Source organism: Mizuhopecten yessoensis, unplaced genomic scaffold (assembly GCF_002113885.1).
Source record: "Mizuhopecten yessoensis strain PY_sf001 unplaced genomic scaffold, ASM211388v2 scaffold8131, whole genome shotgun sequence".
Taxonomy (NCBI): Eukaryota; Metazoa; Mollusca; class Bivalvia; order Pectinida; family Pectinidae; genus Mizuhopecten; species Mizuhopecten yessoensis.
In genome coordinates, this window is record NW_018407394.1 from 1,415,783 (window position 1) to 1,438,576 (window position 22,794).

The window sequence follows — 22,794 nt, forward strand, 5'->3', positions numbered from 1 at the left end:
CCAGAGTAACTTGATCACTTATTAATGCCTCGAGGAATGTCAACGTGAATATGAAATGATTGGATAGTGTCAACATTTAACCTCATTTTACCCCTTACGGGCCCCACCTCTATGCCCACAATTAAAGTCATGATCTAAGTGAATAGATCTGAAATGCTCTTAAGCAGAACAACCTTGATTTGTAACTTCAGTCATAAATCCTTACCTGCGTGTTGTGCAGTTTTTCCAGCGGGTTTAAAGTAACAACTCAGCGGATTAAGAGAGCTAAAACGAATATGCAGGCTGGTTCAAGCAAAGGTAGATATAAAAACATGTTTCTGCAATTTTTTGTGAAAAATAGATAAATGGCCTCAGTTCATGCTTAAAATGAGTTAAAAATTCAAAATTTGTTTTAATTGTTGCAAAAAAATTGAACCAAATTTTTAAAAGAGCTAACTATATAATGTCATTTTTGTGGCAAGGTAAAGTTGGACAGTTATTTGTTATTCGTTATTCAAATAACGAATATCTTTCTACCTTTACTTTCCGGTGGGCGAAAGTAAAGTTAAAAAGTTATTCGTTTTTCAAAAAGAAAAAATGGAAAAGAAAGTAAATCGGATGCCAGTTCTCAAATTGTTATGATGTTGTGCGTACAGGGGATGCCACAAAGAGTATTCACATGGGGTTTAATTAAGGGTGAAATAGGCATTCACCCCGAGCCAGGACCAGGAACATAGAATTTGAACAGAATCTTATTTTTGACAATTCTCGAGTATAGGGTTCCAGGGGGTCTAGAAACCGTGCCGGTGCCAAACTACTGAAAGGTTTTGCGTAGAGGGGGTGCTACAGAGAGTATTCACGCTGATATATTGCTTTAAGCGACTTCTTCTCTGAAATTAAAAGATGGATATCAACCATATTTGACTGGAAGCACCCCTAGGTATGTGGGATTCAAAATTGTACAAATGGTTGGGTCGACAACCCAGGGGGCTGCGGGCGGGGCAAGAAAGGGTAATTTAGTTATTTTGCTTTAAGCAACCTTCTCTAGAATTCAGCGATGGATATCAACTTTATTTTGTTGGAAGCATCCCTTGGTGGGGATTAACAGTTGTACAAATGGACAGGCTGACCCTCTAGGCTAAGGGGTAGGACCAAAAATAGTTTATAACTTTGAAACTACCCCAAAACTATATATACAAATGTTGGGCATAAAGAGACGAATGCAGTTATGATATAAGAATTTAGCCTGAGGTCTAGCCACACCCCTAGGGACCTAGTTTCTGAGTCACAGCTTGACAACAGTTGAGTTACCCACCCTATAACAATATATACAATTGATGAATATAAAGAGACGAATGCACATATGCTTGCAGGATGGCTCCAGGGTCTGCCCTACCCTTGCAGACTTAACCACTGAGTCATAACTTCGAAACGGTTAAGATCCCCACCGCAAGATTACATATATAACTGATGTGCATAAAAAGACCACTGCAGTCATGATATTAGAATTGACCCTGGGGTCTGGCCACAACCCGACAGGGACCTAGTTTCTGAGTCACAGCTTGGAAATAGTTGAGATCCCCATCCCATAACCATATATAAAAATTCTGGACATGAAAAGGTTATTTCAGATACGCTATAAAGATTGGGGTCTCACCCATTCTCTGTGATTTTATTTTTGAGAATATTTTGCCACAATTGCTTAGATATCCAGGTGAGCGATACAGGCCCTCTGGACCTCTTGTTCACTTTCCTGGTCCAAAGGACAGACCCGTGAGCTTAAGTATTATGCTGTACTGTGGCACCCGTCTGTCAGCCCATCATTTATTTTCTTCAAACAAATTCTTCTTTAGAATGCACAATTCACAATTGTACAAATAGTGGGGCTGAGGGTACGGGCAAAAAAGTGGTTAATATGGTCTTACTGCGTTAAATATCTTCTCTTCTAAAACTATAAGAAGGGTATTATCCATATTTGCTTGGAAGCATTGTGAGGAATTTGGAATTCAAAATTGTACAAAAAAAAAGTGGCTGAGGGGTTGGGACGAAATGATACCTTGACACACAACTTCTTATCTGTAACAGTGATATCAGTCATATTTGGTTAGGACCATTTTTCCCGTGATTCCAATTCAAGTTCAGTACAAATGCAGGGGCTGACACTGCACATGGCTGAAGGGGTAAAGCAAAAGGAATGTGCTTGATCGAAGTGGTTCAGTGTTCTAAATTCACAGTAGACCCATAGACAATCCCAAATAGTGGGGCTGAACACCCAGGGGGCTGAGGGGAGGGGCAAAAACAGTAAGGATGAAGGGGCAGGGCAAAAGGAATGTACTTGATGAAGGTGGTTCAGTGTTCTAACCTCACAATAGACCCATAGACAATCACAATGAAAATCACTATAAATCTATATGCCTATGGAAATCACTGACTTCATAGACCAATTTGTCTGTGATGTTATTCCCAATGATATTTGATATTCAATGATAAGTATAGAAGTGAGCTTAAGGTGTCCTATTTACTTACTTACACTCTTTCTTTCATTATTACACATATTTCCTTAACTTTACATAAATATATGAGTACATTTTCTTGGTTAGGGTAGGTTCTAGTATATTTTCAGTAGGTCTTTAAAAATATAAATCTCATAGACCTATTGTGGATTCTAATTTGTAAGATTGACTGGGTTAAGTGTCTTTTTCTTTGGAACTAATAATGTTATTTAAAGTACCAGTATATATTTACATTAATGCCTCGGTAATTTTGTTTTGTATACTTCATCAATATATATAACTGTAGTACAGTTGGGTCAGGACAGTTCCATTGATCATATACAGCTATGTCGGTAAGTTAGACTGAGCGTGGCAGGTTAACAATCTTAAGCCCAGGGTTCAAATCCTGGACTAGCCCGGCAGAATTTTTACACTAAGAAAAAAAAAAAAAAAAAAAAAAAAAAACTTCTTTTGATTTCATTTTGTTGAATGACCTTTGCCCATATTCAAGTTCACAGGGGAAAAATATATAGGGTGATGATATTTGGTCAGTAGCATGATGGCATGAAGCGCCACCTAATGTGTTGAAATAAATGGCCTTCGCCCATATTCAAGGTCACAGGGGTCAAATGTCTTACAATAAATTTTGACCACTTCTAAAATTTGGCCAGACGTATGCTTGGATGAAGGGCTATCAAGTTTGTTCAAATGAATAACCTTCGCCCATATTCAAATGTATCAAAATTTGATTTTTTTTTAACAACTTATTCTGAATAAATAAAAAGATTTGGCTGATGAAATCTGACCAGTAACATGCAGGGATAGAGGGCTAATAAGTTTCTTCAAATAATTGCTTTGCCCATATTCAAGGTCACAGGGATCAAACATGTTGAAATCTTTAAATGGCTTCTTCTGAATAACCAAAAGGTCCAGGGCGATGACATTTGGCTAGAAATTAAACATGCAGGCACGAAGGGCTACCAAGTTTGTTTAATTGAATGACATTCACCCATATTCAAGGTCACAAGGGTAAAAAATATCAAAAACTTCTAAATAAGATGTCTAAGCTGATACTGTTTAGCCAGTAGCCTGCTGGGATTAAATGATTAAAACAATGTTCAAAAGAATAACCTTGAATCATATTCACGGCTCAGGGTTCAAACATATTTTAACGACTTCTTCTGAATAACCAAAATGCCAAGGGTGGTGATACATGTATGTGACCAGTAGCACGCTCAGATGAAGAGCTATCAAGTTTGTTCATGTGGATGACCTTTACACACGTTCAAGGTCACATCTCGTCAACTGTGTATAGATCTTTAAAAGTCATCCTCTCAGTTAACATTAGGTATAGGGTGGTGGTATTTCATATTTGGCAAATGGTATTCTGCGATGAAAGGCTAAAATGTTTGTTCAATTTAATATCCTCGTTCGACTTTCAAGGTCACAGGAGTCGAATGTGTTTCACTCTTTTAACAAGTTCATTAAGATGACTTTGAGTCAAAACACTGAGACTTTGCCTGAAGCTTCATTTTATTCCACTTTTAGGGTTACAATTGTGAGATTAATACATGTACCAGGTGAGTAATACATGCCAATTATGCCTTTTGTTCAAATTTATCATACACATGAAAATATTTTGTAAAATCAGCATACCTTTCTGTGTCATTATTCAAACCATGCTTTGATCTAATCAGCCTTTCATGTTCTCAGATATATATACACATAAAAAACACTCTTGTCTCATTAATAGCATGTTTAAACCTTAAAGTGATTAAAATTAGATCTTATATGATAATTGTCAAAATTTTCTCCTTAATTGAGTTGTTATGGCTGTACTGTAGTCTGAATGAAATCTATATGCTTTGATGATACAATCACGTTTTCAGTCCATGCTATTTAATGTTCTGTATTTCGATTTTGTTATAAAAGGAGACATTTGTAAGTGAAACTCACCAAATTTATACAATTACCAAATGGACTATTCCAAATAAGAATGGCTTGTTAACTTTTTAACGCCAGTATACGCTATGGTTACGTGAAGTCGTTATTGCGTTCTCATCGCCATTTTGTTGTTAGGTCCCGAGAAACAGCTTTGATGTAAAGGCTTGTATTCATTTGACATCTCAAATTGTATTCGTTAATTCCACGAATGGATATATGTCAATCGGACTAAAGCTTTCGTGATATGTATTCTATAAGTAAGGCACTCATTTTAGTTGAAATCTTTTTACTGTTTCCCTTGTCGTATCGTTAGTTACCTATCATTAGTAACATATAGTAACCAGATCATAAGAGATATATATAGCGACCTGTATATCCATTTCAAGTTGATGCTAGGATGCCACGCAGTAAAAGTATTAAAAGAAAAAAGGATAGAAAAAAAACATTTTACCCACTCAGAGCAAACGCTCAGATGTCTGCATAGAACGCGCCGATTCACTCAGCTCTAAAATTTACTGCAGGAAAATTACATTTCATGACAATGTAATGATTTTTGAGTTGCTATGGGACAGAATTTTGCGACCCGGACCTATATAAGACATGAAAAAGAGTTAATGTTGTATAGATTGTTAAACGTACTTTTGGAGAATTTTATAGAGAGTCCAGAGTAAGGAGTTAGAGCGTAGAGTCGGGATACGAGGTTTGGGAATATGAGCCTCTGGAGAGAGAGGCCAGGGAGGCCTCGGCTAGAGGGGCCTGGGATGGCCCGGGTACAGCACTTGGTGTGCTTTAGAACTATGTGGTTGATGTTGTGACGCTATGTATTCTGTGTTTTGGTAGATTTGCTAATATGTTAAAAATGACATTCAATAGATGAAAGACTGTCGCGGAGGAAATTAAATATAACCAACTAGTCCACATGTGTTGTTTAGTGTGTTATGTACCACATCAATTAAACGATTATTTGATCTATGTGGCGACATAAATCTAGAACAGTCTTTCATGTTCTCAAATTATCATACACATAAAGATACACTTTTGTCGCATCAATAGCATTTTTTAACAACGAGACGACAATTTGATCTTATACGATGATTGTCAAATATTTTCTACTTTATTGGGTTTTAACGGCTGTAGTTTATAATAAATTTGAATGACATCTATATGTTTTGATGCTTAAAGAGCTTTAAATTAAAACATATCTGGTGAATTTCACTATGACAATACGATTACGTATTCAGACCATGTTATATAATGTTCTGTATTTCGATTTTGTTATAAAAGGAGACATTTGTTAGTGAAACTCATCAAATTTATACAATTACCAAATCGACTATTCCAAATAAGAATGGCTTGTTAACTTTTTAACGCCATTATACGCTATGGTTACGTGAAGTCGTTATTGCGTTCTCATCGCCATTTTGTTGTTAGGTCCCGAGAAACAGCTTTGATGTAAAGGCTTGTATTCATTTGACATCTCAAATTGTATTCGTTAATTCCACGAATGGATATATGTCACTCGGACTAACGCTTTCGTGATATGTATTCTATAAACAAGGCACTCATTTTAGTTGAAATCTTTTTACTGTTTCCCTTGTCGTATCGTTAGTTACCTATCATTAGTACCACATAGTAACCAGATCATAAGAGATACATAGTGACCTGTATATCCATTTTAAGTTGATGCTAGGATGCCAGGCAGTAAAAGTATTAAAAGAAAAACGAGAAAAAATACATTTTACCCACTCAGAGCAAACGCTCAGATGTCTGCATAGAACGCACCGATTCACTCAGGTCCAAAATTTACAAGTGACCTTACATATTAAGCCTGCAGGAAAATTACATTTCATGTCAATGTAATGATTTTTGAGTTGCTATTGGACAGAATTTTGCGACCCGGATCTATATAAGACATGCAAAAGAGTTAATGTTGTATAGATTGTTAAACGTACTTTTGGAGAATTGTATAGAGAGTCCAGAGTAAGGAGTTAGAGCGTAGAGTCGGGATACGAGGTTTGGGAATATGAGCCTCTGGAGAGAGAGGCCAGGGAGGCCTCGGCTAGAGGGGCCTGGGATGGCCCGGGTACAGCACTTGGTGTGCTTTAGAACTATATGGTTGATGTTGTGACGCTATGTATTCTGTGTGCTGGTAGATTTGCTGTCGTGTTCCAGAAATATGTTAAAAAGGACATTCAGTAGATAAAAGACTGTCGCGGACACAACGTGAAATTAAATAAAACCAATTAGTCCACATGTGTTGTTTGCGTGGTATGTACCACATCATTTAAACGATTCTTTGGTCTATGAGGCGACATAAATCTAGAGTTAACTTAAGGTTTTGAAAGTAAACAGTTTTTCATGTTCGTGCGTTAATAGCATGTTTTAACAAAGAGACGACAATTTGATCTAATACGATGATTGTCAAATATTTTCTGCTTAATTGGGTTGTAATGGCTGTAGTTTACAATAAATTTGAATGACATCTATATGTTTTGATGCTTAAAGAGCTTTAAATTAAAACATACCTGGTGAATTTTACTATGACAATACAATTACCTTTTCAGTCCATGCTATATAATGTTCTGTATTTCGATTTTGTTATAAAAGGAGACATTTGTTAGTGAAACTCACCAAATTTATACAATTACCAAATCGACTATTCCAAACAAGAATAGCTTGTTAACTTTTTAACGCCATTATACGCTATGGTTACGTGAAGTCGTTATTGCGTTCTCATCGCCATTTTGTTGTTAGGTCCCGAGAAACAGCTTTGATGTAAAGGCTTGTATTCATTTGACATCTCAAATTGTATTCGTTAATTCCACGAATGGATATATGTCACTCGGACTAACGCTTTCGTGATATGTATTCTATAAACAAGGCACTCATTTTAGTTGAAATCTTTTTACTGTTTCCCTTGTCGTATCGTTAGTTACCTATCATTAGTACCACATAGTAACCAGATCATAAGAGATACATAGTGACCTGTATATCCATTTTAAGTTGATGCTAGGATGCCAGGCAGTAAAAGTATTAAAAGAAAAACGAGAAAAAATACATTTTACCCACTCAGAGCAAACGCTCAGATGTCTGCATAGAACGCACCGATTCACTCAGGTCCAAAATTTACAAGTGACCTTACATATTAAGCCTGCAGGAAAATTACATTTCATGTCAATGTAATGATTTTTGAGTTGCTATTGGACAGAATTTTGCGACCCGGATCTATATAAGACATGCAAAAGAGTTAATGTTGTATAGATTGTTAAACGTACTTTTGGAGAATTGTATAGAGAGTCCAGAGTAAGGAGTTAGAGCGTAGAGTCGGGATACGAGGTTTGGGAATATGAGCCTCTGGAGAGAGAGGCCAGGGAGGCCTCGGCTAGAGGGGCCTGGGATGGCCCGGGTACAGCACTTGGTGTGCTTTAGAACTATATGGTTGATGTTGTGACGCTATGTATTCTGTGTGCTGGTAGATTTGCTGTCGTGTTCCAGAAATATGTTAAAAAGGACATTCAGTAGATAAAAGACTGTCGCGGACACAACGTGAAATTAAATAAAACCAATTAGTCCACATGTGTTGTTTGCGTGGTATGTACCACATCATTTAAACGATTCTTTGGTCTATGAGGCGACATAAATCTAGAGTTAACTTAAGGTTTTGAAAGTAAACAGTTTTTCATGTTCGTGCGTTAATAGCATGTTTTAACAAAGAGACGACAATTTGATCTAATACGATGATTGTCAAATATTTTCTGCTTAATTGGGTTGTAATGGCTGTAGTTTACAATAAATTTGAATGACATCTATATGTTTTGATGCTTAAAGAGCTTTAAATTAAAACATACCTGGTGAATTTTACTATGACAATACAATCACCTTTTCAGTCCATGCTATATAATGTTCTGTATTTCGATTTTGTTATAAAAGGAGACATTTGTTAGTGAAACTCACCAAATTTATACAATTACCAAATCGACTATTCCAAATAAGAATGGCTTGTTAACTTTTTAAATCCATTATACGCTATGGTTACGTGAAGTCGTTATTGCGTTGTCATCGCCATTTTGTTGTTAGGTTTCGAGAAACAGCTTTGATGTAAAGAAGGCGTTGATTAGTTGAAGTAGCTTCCGACTAATCCCTTGTCGACGTGTAACAATAAGTATGTTCAAACGACAAAATGTATGTATAATAATATAACATGTTTAATCTTTAATCTTTTTTAGTAAGGAATAAATTGCAATGTATGAGTATTTACAAAACAAAAAAGATGTTATATTTCAAATATAAATTGCAGTAGAACACGCTTGAATAGAAACAAAAAACGACAGCACATCAAGTCGCGTAACTTTGCCATTTCCGTCTCGTCGATTTGCAACAAATATAAGCGAACATCGGTGATATTCTGAACGGTTTTCTGATATAAAAACTGCATTACTGCGATACTTAATAACTGCTCTCAATCAATTTCAATTCTAAAACCAAAACAAATAACGAAAGCATACAAATACGATGCCTAGTTTGAACCGATCTGACAAAGTTCAAAGGCTTAAATCAGCACTTCGACATGGTGTTTCAAATGCGATATCTTCTTTTTTGATATAGCATGTCGGAAGTGTTTATGCTTCCTTGTTACTGCAAAAAGGTAAATGAAGACCATGTACACTAATTTAATATACTGAACCGATAAATTTGCAGGATGCGGTGTTTGAACGAGTTTATCGGCTTACGGCACAGACAAATGTACGTGTGTGAGACTCGATGTGTGACTCGCTTATCAGACTGTATTTGATCAATGTCAATGAGTCATCCAATTAACTTGACCCCAATGTCCTTTTATGTAACACAAATAACACCACTAGCTTACTCAATATCTTTACAACTTAGACAAAAGCATTGGGATCGCAGTCGTACAGCGCGCGCTGATCTGTGACGGCTCTGATTACGTTTATACTACCAGTGTCGGCTATAATACACACGTGAGTGACAGATCATTTTCTGGGACAAAGATACAGAATTTTCCCGTTTTTGTTTTAACTATAAAAATGTAGTAGCCAATTTAGCAGCCACATTGTATTTTAGTAGCCAGTTAAAAATAAATATAGCCGATGGCAACTTTAGCTACAGACAGCGCGAGCCCTGAAAATATCACATTTTAATGCCTTTAAATCAGGAACAGTTGCGAAAGAAAAATATCAATAAATGACAGTTAACTTATAAAATAAATGCATGTAAATTAGAATTTGATCCATTGATTAGGAGCGTTCACAATTCATTCTACTTTACATAGGCAAATTACATATAAATATCACTTTCAAGACTTTTCTTTATGAAAATACGAGTTACTCTTTGGAAATATGATCATATCCTGCCCCCTGACATATTGCATAATAGGCATTTATCCATTTTGTAAGACATTTTCAGTCGATACTTCGAGAATCTTTTTCTTGCATGATGGATTAACAGTTAAAGATAAGCACTGGGTTCTTAAGAAAATTGGAATAAATAAATACACCAAATTATAGTATTATATTCATGATTCATTCAACTCTGACATTGTTAAACATGGAAAAAGCATGGCTTATAAAATTGACTGTTAAATATTATATAAAAATATAAACATTGTAACAACGAAAAAAACAAAAAAACAATCTCTTTTGTAACTCAGGCAGCACAGGAAGAATTGAAAGATGTTAATAAACCCATAGAGGCTGCAATTATCAATGTGATAATTAATTGGAATAAATGTTTGCCAGGCATTGTATTCATGCTGTGCAGTTGTGACCCAATATGGATTCAAAAGTGTCCAATAAAGCTATTTTATTACATATTTTACATGCAGATTTATATTTAGTTACACTCTTGATACAGAATCCTGCATCAAAATTCATAACTTTTCTTGTTGAGGCCACAGCTTCCTCACATATCTTCCCCACCTGGTCACTTTCCTCATTGTCTGTTGCATTTTGCGACAGAACATTGGACTTCCTTTATGGGTATCGAGCCTCATATTGGTATGTCCTGGAATCAAAACTATATTTCAGCTTACAAATAATATGAAAATCTAAATATGTTAAAGTTGAAATTTGGCACCTATTTGAAGAAAAACACCTAAATGAGGACAGTTATGAAGGATGTGGGACTTTCTGATAAAGTTTGCCTGTGAGATGTATTTGCCAAGGAGAGCTTGGTAAAAGGTATTCCAATCCCCACCTCCACCCCAACCCCCACTTCCGTTTCAGACCACTGGCATAATTATTTGTGTATCAAATACTTATACAAGTACGCATACATGCAATACGTCAGTGTGTAGTCCCATGCACATACTCTTGTGTAACTTACAGAGAAGTATTAAACCAAATCTGTATAAGTAACACAACATGTAACTGTCCATAGAACTTAACCTGACAAATCTAGTACATTTCACATGATGTGTAACCAGCAAGCAATGGTTAAGCTTAATTGACCCTTAAAATTGGAAAATTATGGGGATTGTGATAGCACCATTACCGATAACTGACGTTTGATGTGATTCATGCATTACAATATTTGTTTACAGTGAAGTTTTGTTTTATGACACAATGTTAATTGTAATATAGAGGAAATTAAGTATCCTGGTAAGGCTGACTGAACATAGCAATCAGTTTAATTTACATGTATCCTGTTGAACTTCCTGTTGTATCATCAGAGCATTGTTAGAATTCGCGTTCCGCTTGGGGAATACAGAAATTACACTATAGCTAATACGTAGCACAAATGACTTATTTTTTTACTCTCCATTGGTATGGGGCATTGACTTAGGTTTTAAACTCTTACCATTAACATAAGCATGCATGCTGATGACTCCACTTGATCTTACTCGGGGTAATCCATATCTGATATTCAGCATAAACTACAGGAAGATCTGTATGATGTTGACACATGGTGTAATGTCAACAAGATGATAGTAAATGTAAATATAACTAAATGTATGCTAGTTGCTGCTAAGCAGAAACTTGGGGGACTAAATGACAGCCTCAGTCTCAAACTTGGTGAGAAACCGTGGCCGATGTACATGGTGAGAAACTACTTGGTATTAGTATTGATGACAGTTTGTCCTGGGCCCGTATTCATGAAACCGTTTTTATGCTCAAGCATTGATTATGTGCTCAAAGTAACTTTCTTGCAACTCACTTAAATCATGTCAAACGATCAAACAAGTCAAATGTAGACATTGAAAACAATATTTGCTTTTAAAAGTCTCTTCGAATAGTTCTAAAGTTATTGACATAATAACGTTTTATTATCAATTTTTAACTGGTTCAAGAAATTAGGCTTGAGCACAAATCCATGCTTGAGCATGAGCACGGTTTCATGAATACAGGCCCTGGTAAAATCATATTTTATCAATTATTTCCAAAATAAATAAAGGATCAGGATTACTACGGCGTATCGGCTTTTGTTCAATAATAGTTTTATAATTATATAATGCTTGTTTTTTCCGTCATTTTATGTATTGTAAACCTGTTTGGTCTGGTTGTCTTAACTCTTCTCTAGATAGACTATCAAAAGCTCAAAAGCAGGCTGTAGGTGTATCATATGGTGCTCCTTCAATTGAAAGGTTCAAAATTATGATATGGACTCAGATTCAAAAAACATTTCAAATTTAAAAAGTCAATTACGACTTATTAATGCATCAATGGTATGGTGCCACAGTATCTTTCCAATGATTGTATTTTGGCTGGAAGTGTTCACAAACGTTCAACTAGACATGCATCCAGTAAAATATATTAGTTCCAAGACACAAAACAACATTTTATTCAAAACAGCTTGATGTGTCTGGCAGTCAACAATTGAATGAACTTATCAATGAAATTTCCTTTTCTATGTTCAAAAAGAAGCCTGTACGCCATTATTTGAACTCTTAAATAATAATCATTTTAGATTCTCTCCATTGGTGGAAATATTTTACTCTATGCTATATTAGCGTATTACTGTGTCAAAGACACTTTACTTTATCTGTTTGTACATCTATGAGGGACTAATGTCTTTTAATGATACTCTATATGCATGAAATTTTGTGCATTCTGTGAGAGTTTAAACAAGTATTCGTGATAAATGTATCATAAATCTTATAAAATATTATATACATGTAAGCAACCAAATTACTATGTATTTTAACACCTACCATATTTTTCACCCTTGACCATTAAGCACTAAGGAGATATTGCAACAGTCATATAAGTATGCATTATGTTTCTTGAAGCGGTACTTGTGGTTGGTCCAAACTTCTCGGACGGAAAATAAATTTGAGACTATTGCCTACACAGAAATTTAATAATAATGTAATAATGTTTTGTGCTTTTTTTCCTTAAATGTTATATAACTATAGGATTATTGCAACATCAAGAAAGCATGTGTCTTGAGTATACACAATCTATGATATATTCCCCCTTCCAACGTGTCAAAAGATCACCCTTGGGTAATACACTTTTCGATTTAGATAAAGCATGTTTGACATTTTCATCAATCAAGAGAACTTGTATTGGATTTTATTATTTACGAGTCTAGAGAAGATTTTTAATATTTAAGCCAATATTCCAATGGGCCCGGACAGGGTTAGGTACCCCAATTTTACAATTTGATATCCTCTGTCACAAAGGAAAATTCTTATAAAGTCTGAAAAGAAAAGCAATCCTTATAGGCCTTTTACGAGAAAAACAAAATGTAATAAAAAAGTAATGAACAAACAGTTTTCAAATTGTAATAATTCTCCAGGGCTAATACAGGATTTGAATCCTTGGCACCTATCATATTGAAAAAAAAACGTTATCATCCTCAAGCATGGAAATTGTGCTGAAGCCGAGTTATGCAGGGGTCGCCTTTTACAAGCAGCGGGATACAACAGGTCTATTCTTATTTTTTTTCAGTGTAACCTAAATAGAAAACAAGGAAGAAACCTACCCCTATTCTGCAAAGGGGGGAGGCGTATTAGTCGCCTCTTACGATCATGCAGGGGGATACAGCAGGCATTTACATTCCATGGACCTCCATGAGTTTAACAATAACGTTATTCTTTACGAAAATGTAACCATGGATGACGAAGGTATGGCCTATGCGCAGTCGCGAGAGGGCAACTTTCTATCTGCGGTGTGCCTCCTTCTCACTGACATACCATGCCAAAGAAATCAAGCACAATATTAAACTCTGTCACATTGGTAAATCAGTCGTGGCCGAACGTTCAGCAGGGAACAATACTTTTCTATTTTTAAAGTCTTTGGTTTGACCCAAATTTGGAAGAGAGTCCTTTGCTTTGATTATGACTCCATTGTATATGAATTAGCTTACAGATGCTTGATCTAGTTCACCATTAGGGTTTGGTTTTGCTTTTATTTTGTTTAAAGTCCTTTCAACAGCTAAGGTCATTTAAGGACGTGCCTTCATGCGCGTTGTGTATGTGTGCTGAAGGCAGGGTATGCTGGTGTACTTGCCTTCTTGTGATAGCGCGGATCTGATGCCGACTTTACAGTGCTGTATCGCCATTGCCATTGCCATTCCCTTTAATGTTGAACGTTAAGCAGGGAACAACATCTACTATTGTTAGGACCTGGGAGAACGATCAACATTAACGCCAAAATGGGGTGTTGCCAAGCAAGGCGTTAGGTAATAAAGGTATTTGAAAGTAGAAAGATATCTGAAGATCCAAAATATATTGCAATGGATGCAGCAGATTTACTTTGGTCGCTATGTGTCCTCAAACAGAGGGCACAAAAGCAAATCCCCAATTCTGCAGGGGTTCCCATATTAGTCGCCTCTTACGTTGCTTGAAGTGGGTAACAACAGACGTTTTCTTTTCTCGATCCCGGGCCTGCAAAGCCGAAAAGGTAAATCAACTGGTATAAATGATTGGATAGTCTCAATATTACTTGCGTTTTCCAAGGGGAATGAAATGTGAACAGCAAATGTTGGAATACAGTTGTTTATTTCGAATTCAAGTTTTATAATTTGGATACGAGTGAGAAGGCCGGATTGAAAGGATCTGATTTACAATATTAGTTTCTCTTGACGATTATATAACGATGATTTTTGTGTCCTTCACTAAGAGTTTCGCAACTGGAATGGTTTTGAAAGTGCCAGTCTTTAACACTGGTGACGTTCGTTACCCCATAATAAAATACTAGGCTACCTTGTCGACGGAGTGTCAAAGTCCAACTGTGCTCTCGTTATATCCGAAGCGAAAAGAAGGGAAGGTACCTGTGTGTATATATATAAATAAAAAAAACAACAGTGCAGTGGGACAGGGACACTAGAAGAGATTTTAAACCTCCTTTTACCCCTTACGAGCCCCACCTCTATGCCAACAATTATAGTCATGACCTAAGTGAATAGATCTGATATGCTCTCAAGCAGAACAACCTTAATTTTTAACTGCAGTCATAAATCCTTACCTGAGTGGTGTGAAGGTTTTCCTGTGGGTTTAAAGTAACAACTCAGCGGATTAAGAGAGCTAAAACGAATATGCAGACTGGTTCAAGCAAAGGTATATATAAAAACATGTTTCTGCAATTGTTTGTGAAAAATAGGTAAATGTGCTTCAGTTCATGCTTTAAAAGTGTTAATAATTCAAAAAAATGTGATTGTCTAAAAAAGCTAACTATATAACGGTAAAGTTGGACAGTTATTCGTTATTTGGTATTCGTTTTGCAAATATTGAATATCTTTCTAACTTTACTTTCCGGTGGGCGAAAGTTAAGTTAAAAAATTATTCGTTTTTCAAAAAGAAAAAAGGAAAAGAATGTAAAACGGATGCCGGTTCCCAAAGTTTTAAAATGTTGTTCGTACAGGGGATGCCGCAAAGAGTAATCACACGGAGTTTAATTACGGTTTTTCACCAACACGTGGAAAGACCTAGTGGTTTTTTTTATGTTTTATTTAGGGAACTTATTGGTTTTACTCCGTTTCTTCATGAAACTTCAAATGAGTAATAATGGGCATATGTAGATGTGCATTCAAGTGTTTATTTTGATATCGTAGCCATAGCAACCACACGGCACGGAGGCTTCTGATTGGTCGAAATTTAGATATTGCTCGATTTTATATTTTGGTGTAAGGGTTCTGTGCAATAAGAATTAATCAAATCAGAACATTACTTTAGAATGAGTAGCTCAAACAATGTATTTAGACAAAAGGACATAACTCCATAAATTTGGGAGCTAACGTTCTCCGTTTTATATTCTTGAATACTCATGTTCCCTCAAGGTAAGCATTACAGGTACCAAGTATCATTGAAATTAGTGAAGTACGTGCTCCTTAATAGTGCAAACAATGCTTTTAAAAGGGCATAACTTCATCAAAAGCGGAGGTATTTCCATTTTGCATACTCACATCCCCTCAATTCAAGTAGTATGTGTACCAAGTATGATTAAAATGTGTGCAGTGTTTTAGAAGGAGAAGGGTGAACCATTTTTTAAACAAAGGAGCATACCTCCATATATTGGAGAGGTTTCTCCAATTCATGATCTTATTCATATTCATTTTGACTACAGACAGCTGGACAGGTAGATACATGGCCAGACAACACAACCGCATTATAACCCCTCCCCCACATTATACATTTAGTGGTCTTGTGGTACATGTAATTGTGGGAAAGATCCAAAACTTTCCATTGCCATTTTCTCTAAACTATGAAAAATCAAGAAAGCACATCGTAGCTCTAAGGAGACGAAATATACTTCAGCGTGATGACGCTTTAAAGCAATTTCTCGTTAAAATTAAATAACATGCCGCCAACGGAGTGCAAATTAGAAGCGATTAGTCTGCGTTTGTGTTGGAAATTAACTAAATCATGCATCTTAACATTTTGACGTTAAGCTAATAACAAGCGATATAATTATAAGTATATCCCCTAACGCTACAGATTATGTTTGTTCATTCTAGAATTGCTCTTCTCTCTCAAAGCCATTCAACCAGACAAATCGACAGATTTGAAAGGTAGCAAAAAAATTGTCAAAACTTAATTACTTAATATCACGTGACTGTTTTCCTCTCTTTTGTGACATGTGAGTTATTATATATGCAAAATGTTTAATTTGATGTTGTCATAGACCAGAAACGGGCGTCTTTTGTTAACATGGCTTACTACATGCACAGAAAAGGAAACCTTAACAATTCAGTTTAAATCCAAATGTTGTTTTTAGATGTATCCGCCACTCTCAAAATACTGAGGAAATGTTTTGGGATACAGTAGGCCTATTCTTTCCCCGAACTTGCACGGGTTCTGCTGTTTTGACATATTTCCTTCTCTCTTACTTTCTTTTTCATTTTGTAGCATTTCCCCCCGAAGGAAGGGGTTACAACTATTTATATAACTTCGAAAGCCAGCAAACGCACGTGCAGACATTACCTTATTATCGAACAAGAGGCCCAATGGACCCGCACCGCTCACCTGGTATTAACCTCACACTTCAAACCTTAAAAGTGGACTAAAATAAATCTACAGGCCAAATATCAGTACCATGACTCAAAGTCATTAAAAGAACCTGTTAAAATATTTAAACATATTTGACTCCTATGACCTTGAGAGTCAAACAAAGACATTGAATTGAAATTTAAAACCCTTCTTCCCAGAATGCAACTTGCCAAACATCAACACCCTAAACCTTTTGTTTATTGAGAAGATGTCGTTTAAAGATGTACACACAATCAACCAGATATGACCTTGAAAGTGGGTCAATGTTATTTACATGAACAAAAGCTCTTTATCTTAGCATGCTACTGGTTACACTTCACTCCCTTTTGTATTTTGGTCATTCAGAAGAAGTCGTTAAAAGTAATGTATTTAACACAATTGTTACTTGTGACATTGTAAATATTGGTGAAGGTCATTCATTTGAACAAACTTGGTAGCCCATTACCCCAGCATATTACTCGCAAAATATCATCAGCTTGGGCCTTCTGGTTATTCAGAAGGAGTTGTTTAAATATTTTATAGGTATTTGAATCCTGTAACACCCCGTTTGCAAAAAGTGACTAATTGATCCATAAAAAAAAAAGATATTATTGTGCGGCGATTGACAGTAACGGTTTTAAATACGTTAAATGTCTGTTTGTATGCAAATACATTACGAAGACATGATCTGTTAATGAATGAACAATCAAGTGCATCATTGTATAGTTGTTGACTGTAAGCCAGTTCGCAGAAGAAAAAATGCTATAAAGCCATCTTTTAGCAATTTTGATAACAGTTATATGCAGCGAATCCTCCTTCGTATCAAACTCTGTTGAGAACACTGTCATAAAATATTTCTATGGGTCCCTGGTCATGACGGAATTCGTGAAAATGAATTGGTAGGCAAAGCTACTAATGTAACACATAAGCTGTAAACCAATCAACCAAGCAATACCTGATTTATACTTGAATCTGTTATTACAATTTCATTAAAAGTATTTTTTTAAAAACAATTAGTTCTTCAAATATCCCTATCAGAGGAAGCCGTAGAGAGGAGGTCGTCCTTTCACGATTTCGCATAGGACATACTTATTACTCGGGAAGAAGAATGTACCGATTTTTGACAGAATCGAGACCAATACTACGAAATGCCTAATATAAAAAAAAATGCTCCACTCAATATATTTGTCAAATGTTTTCGAATAACTGTATTAAATAAATTGATTATACCATAATTTTAATAAATAAAAAAAAATCTATAATGATATCCGACCATTTGCGCTGTATGCTAAGACTTCAAAAGAAGCACACTAGTAAATTCGGCATAAGATCTGTGTTATCACAAGGATTGGATTGGTTTTATAAGGTTAAACGTCTTTTCAACAGCTAAGATGATTAAGGCCATCCCTCTATGCATAAAATGTATGCGTGTACTTGAGGAACGTTATGCTGATATATTTTTTTCTGCGCGGAGTGCATATGTCGATACCTTATTGCAAAGAGGTAAATAAACAAACATGTCATTCCAAGCACGCATTACTATCATGCACGCATAACGTGAGGATGCCTTAAATAGAACACTTTTTAAAGAAAGAAATATTGATACTGTAGTTCCTATCTAGTTTTTAGGACATCAATGTTTTTACTAAAATGAACAATAGGAACATTAAACATTTTGGATATCACCAGCATGTGTCTATTTATACGGCTCATTTACTTGAGTCAGGTTCACATGAAAATTCCAGCTTGCCGGGTATCCAAAATTAAAAGTTTATCATAAAATTAAGTTAATGATAATCATCGACAGCTTTTTAAAAAAAATCTCCATTTCAAGTAGGTTTTGTCTATTTCTGATTTTTATTGGTTCAGCCACTTTCTTTGTTTAGAATTGTGAGAGGATACTAATGTCGCACTGTACTTTTTCCTGGGATTTAATTCTCGCCTGGTCTAAAGGACCGGTGAACCTATGCCGTATCACGGCGTCCGTCCCTCCGTCCGCCCGTCAATGTTGCTCTTAAAGATCTACTTTAATCTTGAACGGCACTGGGTTTTGACTAAATCTGGCCTAGAGCATTCTTGGGTAAAGATGACTCGAATATGTATAAACATATCGTGTGGCCCCACTGGAGGCAGAGTTGTGGGGCCCAAAGGGGAAATTGAGGAAATTTTAAAATCGTTTATCCTATAGCAAGACGATTCTTAGGAAAGAGGGTCGGGCCCATTTAGGAGAACATAAATATTTAAACTCCTTCTTCTGTATGAATGAAGCTCAAGAGGGGACATTTAGGTAATATCTTTAAATACTTCATATTCTGTACAAATGGAAAGTTTTGTACAGAGCATCATTGAGTAAAGAGGACTCAATTTTGTATAAACGAAGAGTGTGGATTCCAGAAAGGGTTGACGAGCAGGGCTTGGGGTAACATAGTGAAAAATGTTTAAACCCCTTCTACCGTACGAATGAGGGTATTAAATCATATTTGGTCTGGAGTTTTCTAGGGCAGAAAAATCAACTTTGTATAAAGAGAGGTGCAAGGAGGTGGGATTGGGGCAACCGGCACATATTCACAACACACATGGAGGCACGTCTTTATTGATATTAGCTGTTGAATTAGTAAAGGGATTACAACCAGATCATTATACATGTATTGCCTTTGTAAAAGGGGAACACGATTATTTGTTTTGCAGAGATTTATCATGTTTCATGAGGGCGAAGCCCGAGTTAATCAAGATTAATCAAGGTGAAATTGCCCTTGAGGTAGGGAAACACGATTCCTTGTTTCAATAAACTAGACGCCATTATAACATAATCAATATTTAAATTGTTTTCAGTCTTTATCTACGTATCTGTAACCCCAGTATTTGTTAAACTTTATTAAAATTTATATCAGAGAATGAATTTTGTCAGTTAATGAATAAGTTTGACACTTGTCTGCTCATACATGCAAATTACTTTTCCTGCACGTTACAGATCAGGCCATCGGAAGCCAGGGGTTTCTCACCAAATTGGTCGAAGATATTTTTGAAAAGGTTTTTGTGAGATCAAGAGACAGAGAGTCGAAAGTCATTGAATTCAAACCTCCAGCCGACCTTGAAAATATCTTGGATTTGACTTTGAAGGAGCCTACTGAAGACGCGAGACTTCTCGATATTTGTCATGATGTCATCAAATATAGTGTGCATACAGGTATGTAGCCACTGTTAAAATAGTCAAGGTCACGGCTCAGACCTTTTGAGCCAGGTGACACGGTAATGCTTACGAATTCAGTCCAGAAAGGATAGTTTAAAAAAAAAATTGGCATGGAAAATTCATTAATCATTCTAAACGTAAAAGTAAAGAGTGATGTGCTTTATGATAATTTTGTAATGGCTTATTTGTATTGCTGTATCTTTTCCAACCTTCCAGGGCATCCTTTGTTCTTTAACCAACTGTACGGTGGAATGGACCAGTACACTATGGGAGGGGCATGGCTCTCTGATGCACTCAATACTAGCATGTAAGAATTAACATTACCACGCATATACTTTAACTTCTTATGAGTTCTCAATTTAATTATTTTATTGTATTATTGTATTATTCATTTTTTATTATTGGAACATCCTATTTCCCCTGATATTAAACTATATTGAAAAGTGTTCGTGCTTCCTGACGAGTTTGTTTGGGGTATCACAACCTCACTACAGCTAAGTTAATTTTAAAAAGCTGTAAAATAATATGGAGGTTAGAAAGAAAAGATATCGATCACAAGTTTTGCAATGGGACAACATATCAACTTTGGTTTCTCGATGTCCCCTTAGTAGAAAACACCGACGAACCTTCCCCGACCCCCATGCCCGATTCTGCAGGGGCCTGGAAGCATTTAAATATATATTTAGTATAGCATACCCTAAAATATAGGGTCCAAGACGGGATACTTGTAAACTAATAGTTGTTAGAGAAAAATTGACTGAACGAGAAAATTCCATAACATCAATATGCCTCCTTCCAACCGCATCTCTTTAAGCATCTCAAGCGCTGTGGACGAAGGAAATCGTATAAATTAGATCTATCTCAACCAACACTCGGATTCGTCTGCTGGATAACCGAACTACTCGGTAGTGAAGTGGACGTAGCACCTATCAACCAATCAATGATTACTCCGTCATATCAGGATTTAGTCCTAACAAATACTATTGTAACTAATTCGCGGGTCCGTATAGTTTATAGTCTCTGATTGAATTATGAGACTGAAGTTCAATGTATGATTTCGTATCGTTTTGATTTAATTCAAATTGAACAGGGAAAGTGCAAACACGACCACTGAACACGGGGGNGCGCAACTTTTTTTCATCTTCTTTTATTTTTCCAAGCCCGATTTTGTTTTACTTTAAAAGTATAAATTATGTTTTTAGTTGACAAAATGTAACAATTGTTACTATTTTATGTTAATTTTCACAAAATCGCAATTCAAATCCAATGTGTTGATTCATCTTATATCAGATTCCTTTTGCTAATTTACCTGGATATGTTGTTGCATATTTGGTCATCACTAATGTGTGCATACATTGCGGTGATCATTCAGAGTTTGTCCGAATTATGTTTTTGTTAACAAAAATAAGATGGCTATGATATTAAAGCAATCCTGATAAAACGTTTTCATTAAAAGCCATTCTAGACAAATAAATATCTTATAATGGGGCTAGACCCAAGGGTACATCCATGATTGTGTCTGCTTCTTTATGCCATTTTAACACACATGTTTGGTTGTATGGTTGCAGGAATATCAAATACATGTATTACAATGTTATAAACCTGTACTAAGGCCTAAAGGGCGGGGCTGAATCCTTAAAGTACTTGTTGTAGACCAAATGTATCCATATCTTCATAACCAGCATTTATATAAATGGTTGACTGTTTCTACGATTTCCATGAAAAAGCAATGACCAAGAGACTACATCTTAAGGGATCAGCATAACCAGCAGGCTATCATAAAAGCATGAGTGTATTCGTCCTTTAATGCCAAGCCAGCACGGATATGGTCAAGTTTCAAGTTTCAAGTTTTATTCAAACTTTGGGCCATTGGCCCATCAGTATACAATACATATTTTACACAAATCATGGACAATGTACAGAGGATGAAAACAAAGGGGCATCACGCTGAAGTAACTATTTTTTTGGTCTTTTTTCCAAATATTACATAAACATATCAAGTGAGACTCCTTATGGAAAATAACGATCGGATTTGGCTGAAATAGATTCATAAAATGATTAAATCTAAGATAATCATCGGTATTTCTACCTGTTTGACCAACGTTTTGTTCAGGGATTTCCCTCTACAAGCGCATGCGCATTGCACACCATTTCTTTGTAAACAAAATGACTGGCCGTGTGAAGTAATTAGCCAAAGAAAAGTGTTGTACCGTGTCAGCTACGAAGCGAAAAGTTGCCAAATGGTCAAAAGATAGCGCAAGGAGTACGTTACGGAATCATTATTACAGGTGGGAAGTATTCAAAGGAGAAAATAACTGCCCTAGCAGTTAGTACGGTGCATGTATTCTTCCGGATAGCCGGTTAAGCTGAAATGGAATCGACAGAAATGCTAGCGCTGTTTATGTTATGAATAAATATCTAAAACTATTAACCTCGCTAGTATCTTTGTCTGAGTTTGAACACAGATAAACTTCAGTTTAATATGTCAATGGGCATGTATCGGAGAGAGTTTACTTTGTGTTTCTATAATTATACAGTGGTTTATGCGAAAGGAAGGGATAGGTGACTGGTTAGTTTGATTTTGTCATGAGGCCCTCCAAGGGTTATAACTGTTGTGATAGCCACGGCGTATTCTGTCTCTGTCGGTACTCGTGATCGGGGTCAAATGAGATACGTGCGCTTTTAGATTTACGTAATTTATAATATTACCGGGTTCAGTAAAATGGTATGATTTAATTATATTGCTGAATTAACCGATTTTT

General features: G+C 36.0%; 1 protein-coding gene across 2 annotated transcripts in view; it reads left to right on the forward strand.

Moving 5' to 3' along the window:
- The first annotated feature begins 206 nt into the window (after window positions 1-206).
- The window catches only part of LOC110455071 (cysteine sulfinic acid decarboxylase-like), a 43,420-nt gene continuing 20,832 nt past the window's right edge, over window positions 207-22,794 (forward strand). Inside the window, exons 1-3 of one of the 2 annotated variants that reach the window (XM_021504994.1) lie at window positions 207-297; window positions 19,814-20,029; window positions 20,249-20,339. In XM_021504994.1, the coding sequence (XP_021360669.1) occupies window positions 276-297; window positions 19,814-20,029; window positions 20,249-20,339 (329 nt within the window). In that variant the 5' untranslated portion in view covers window positions 207-275. Of the gene's footprint in view, window positions 298-14,838; window positions 14,935-19,813; window positions 20,030-20,248; window positions 20,340-22,794 lie in introns of those variants that run through there. The other variant, XM_021504992.1, reaches the window with a different exon arrangement.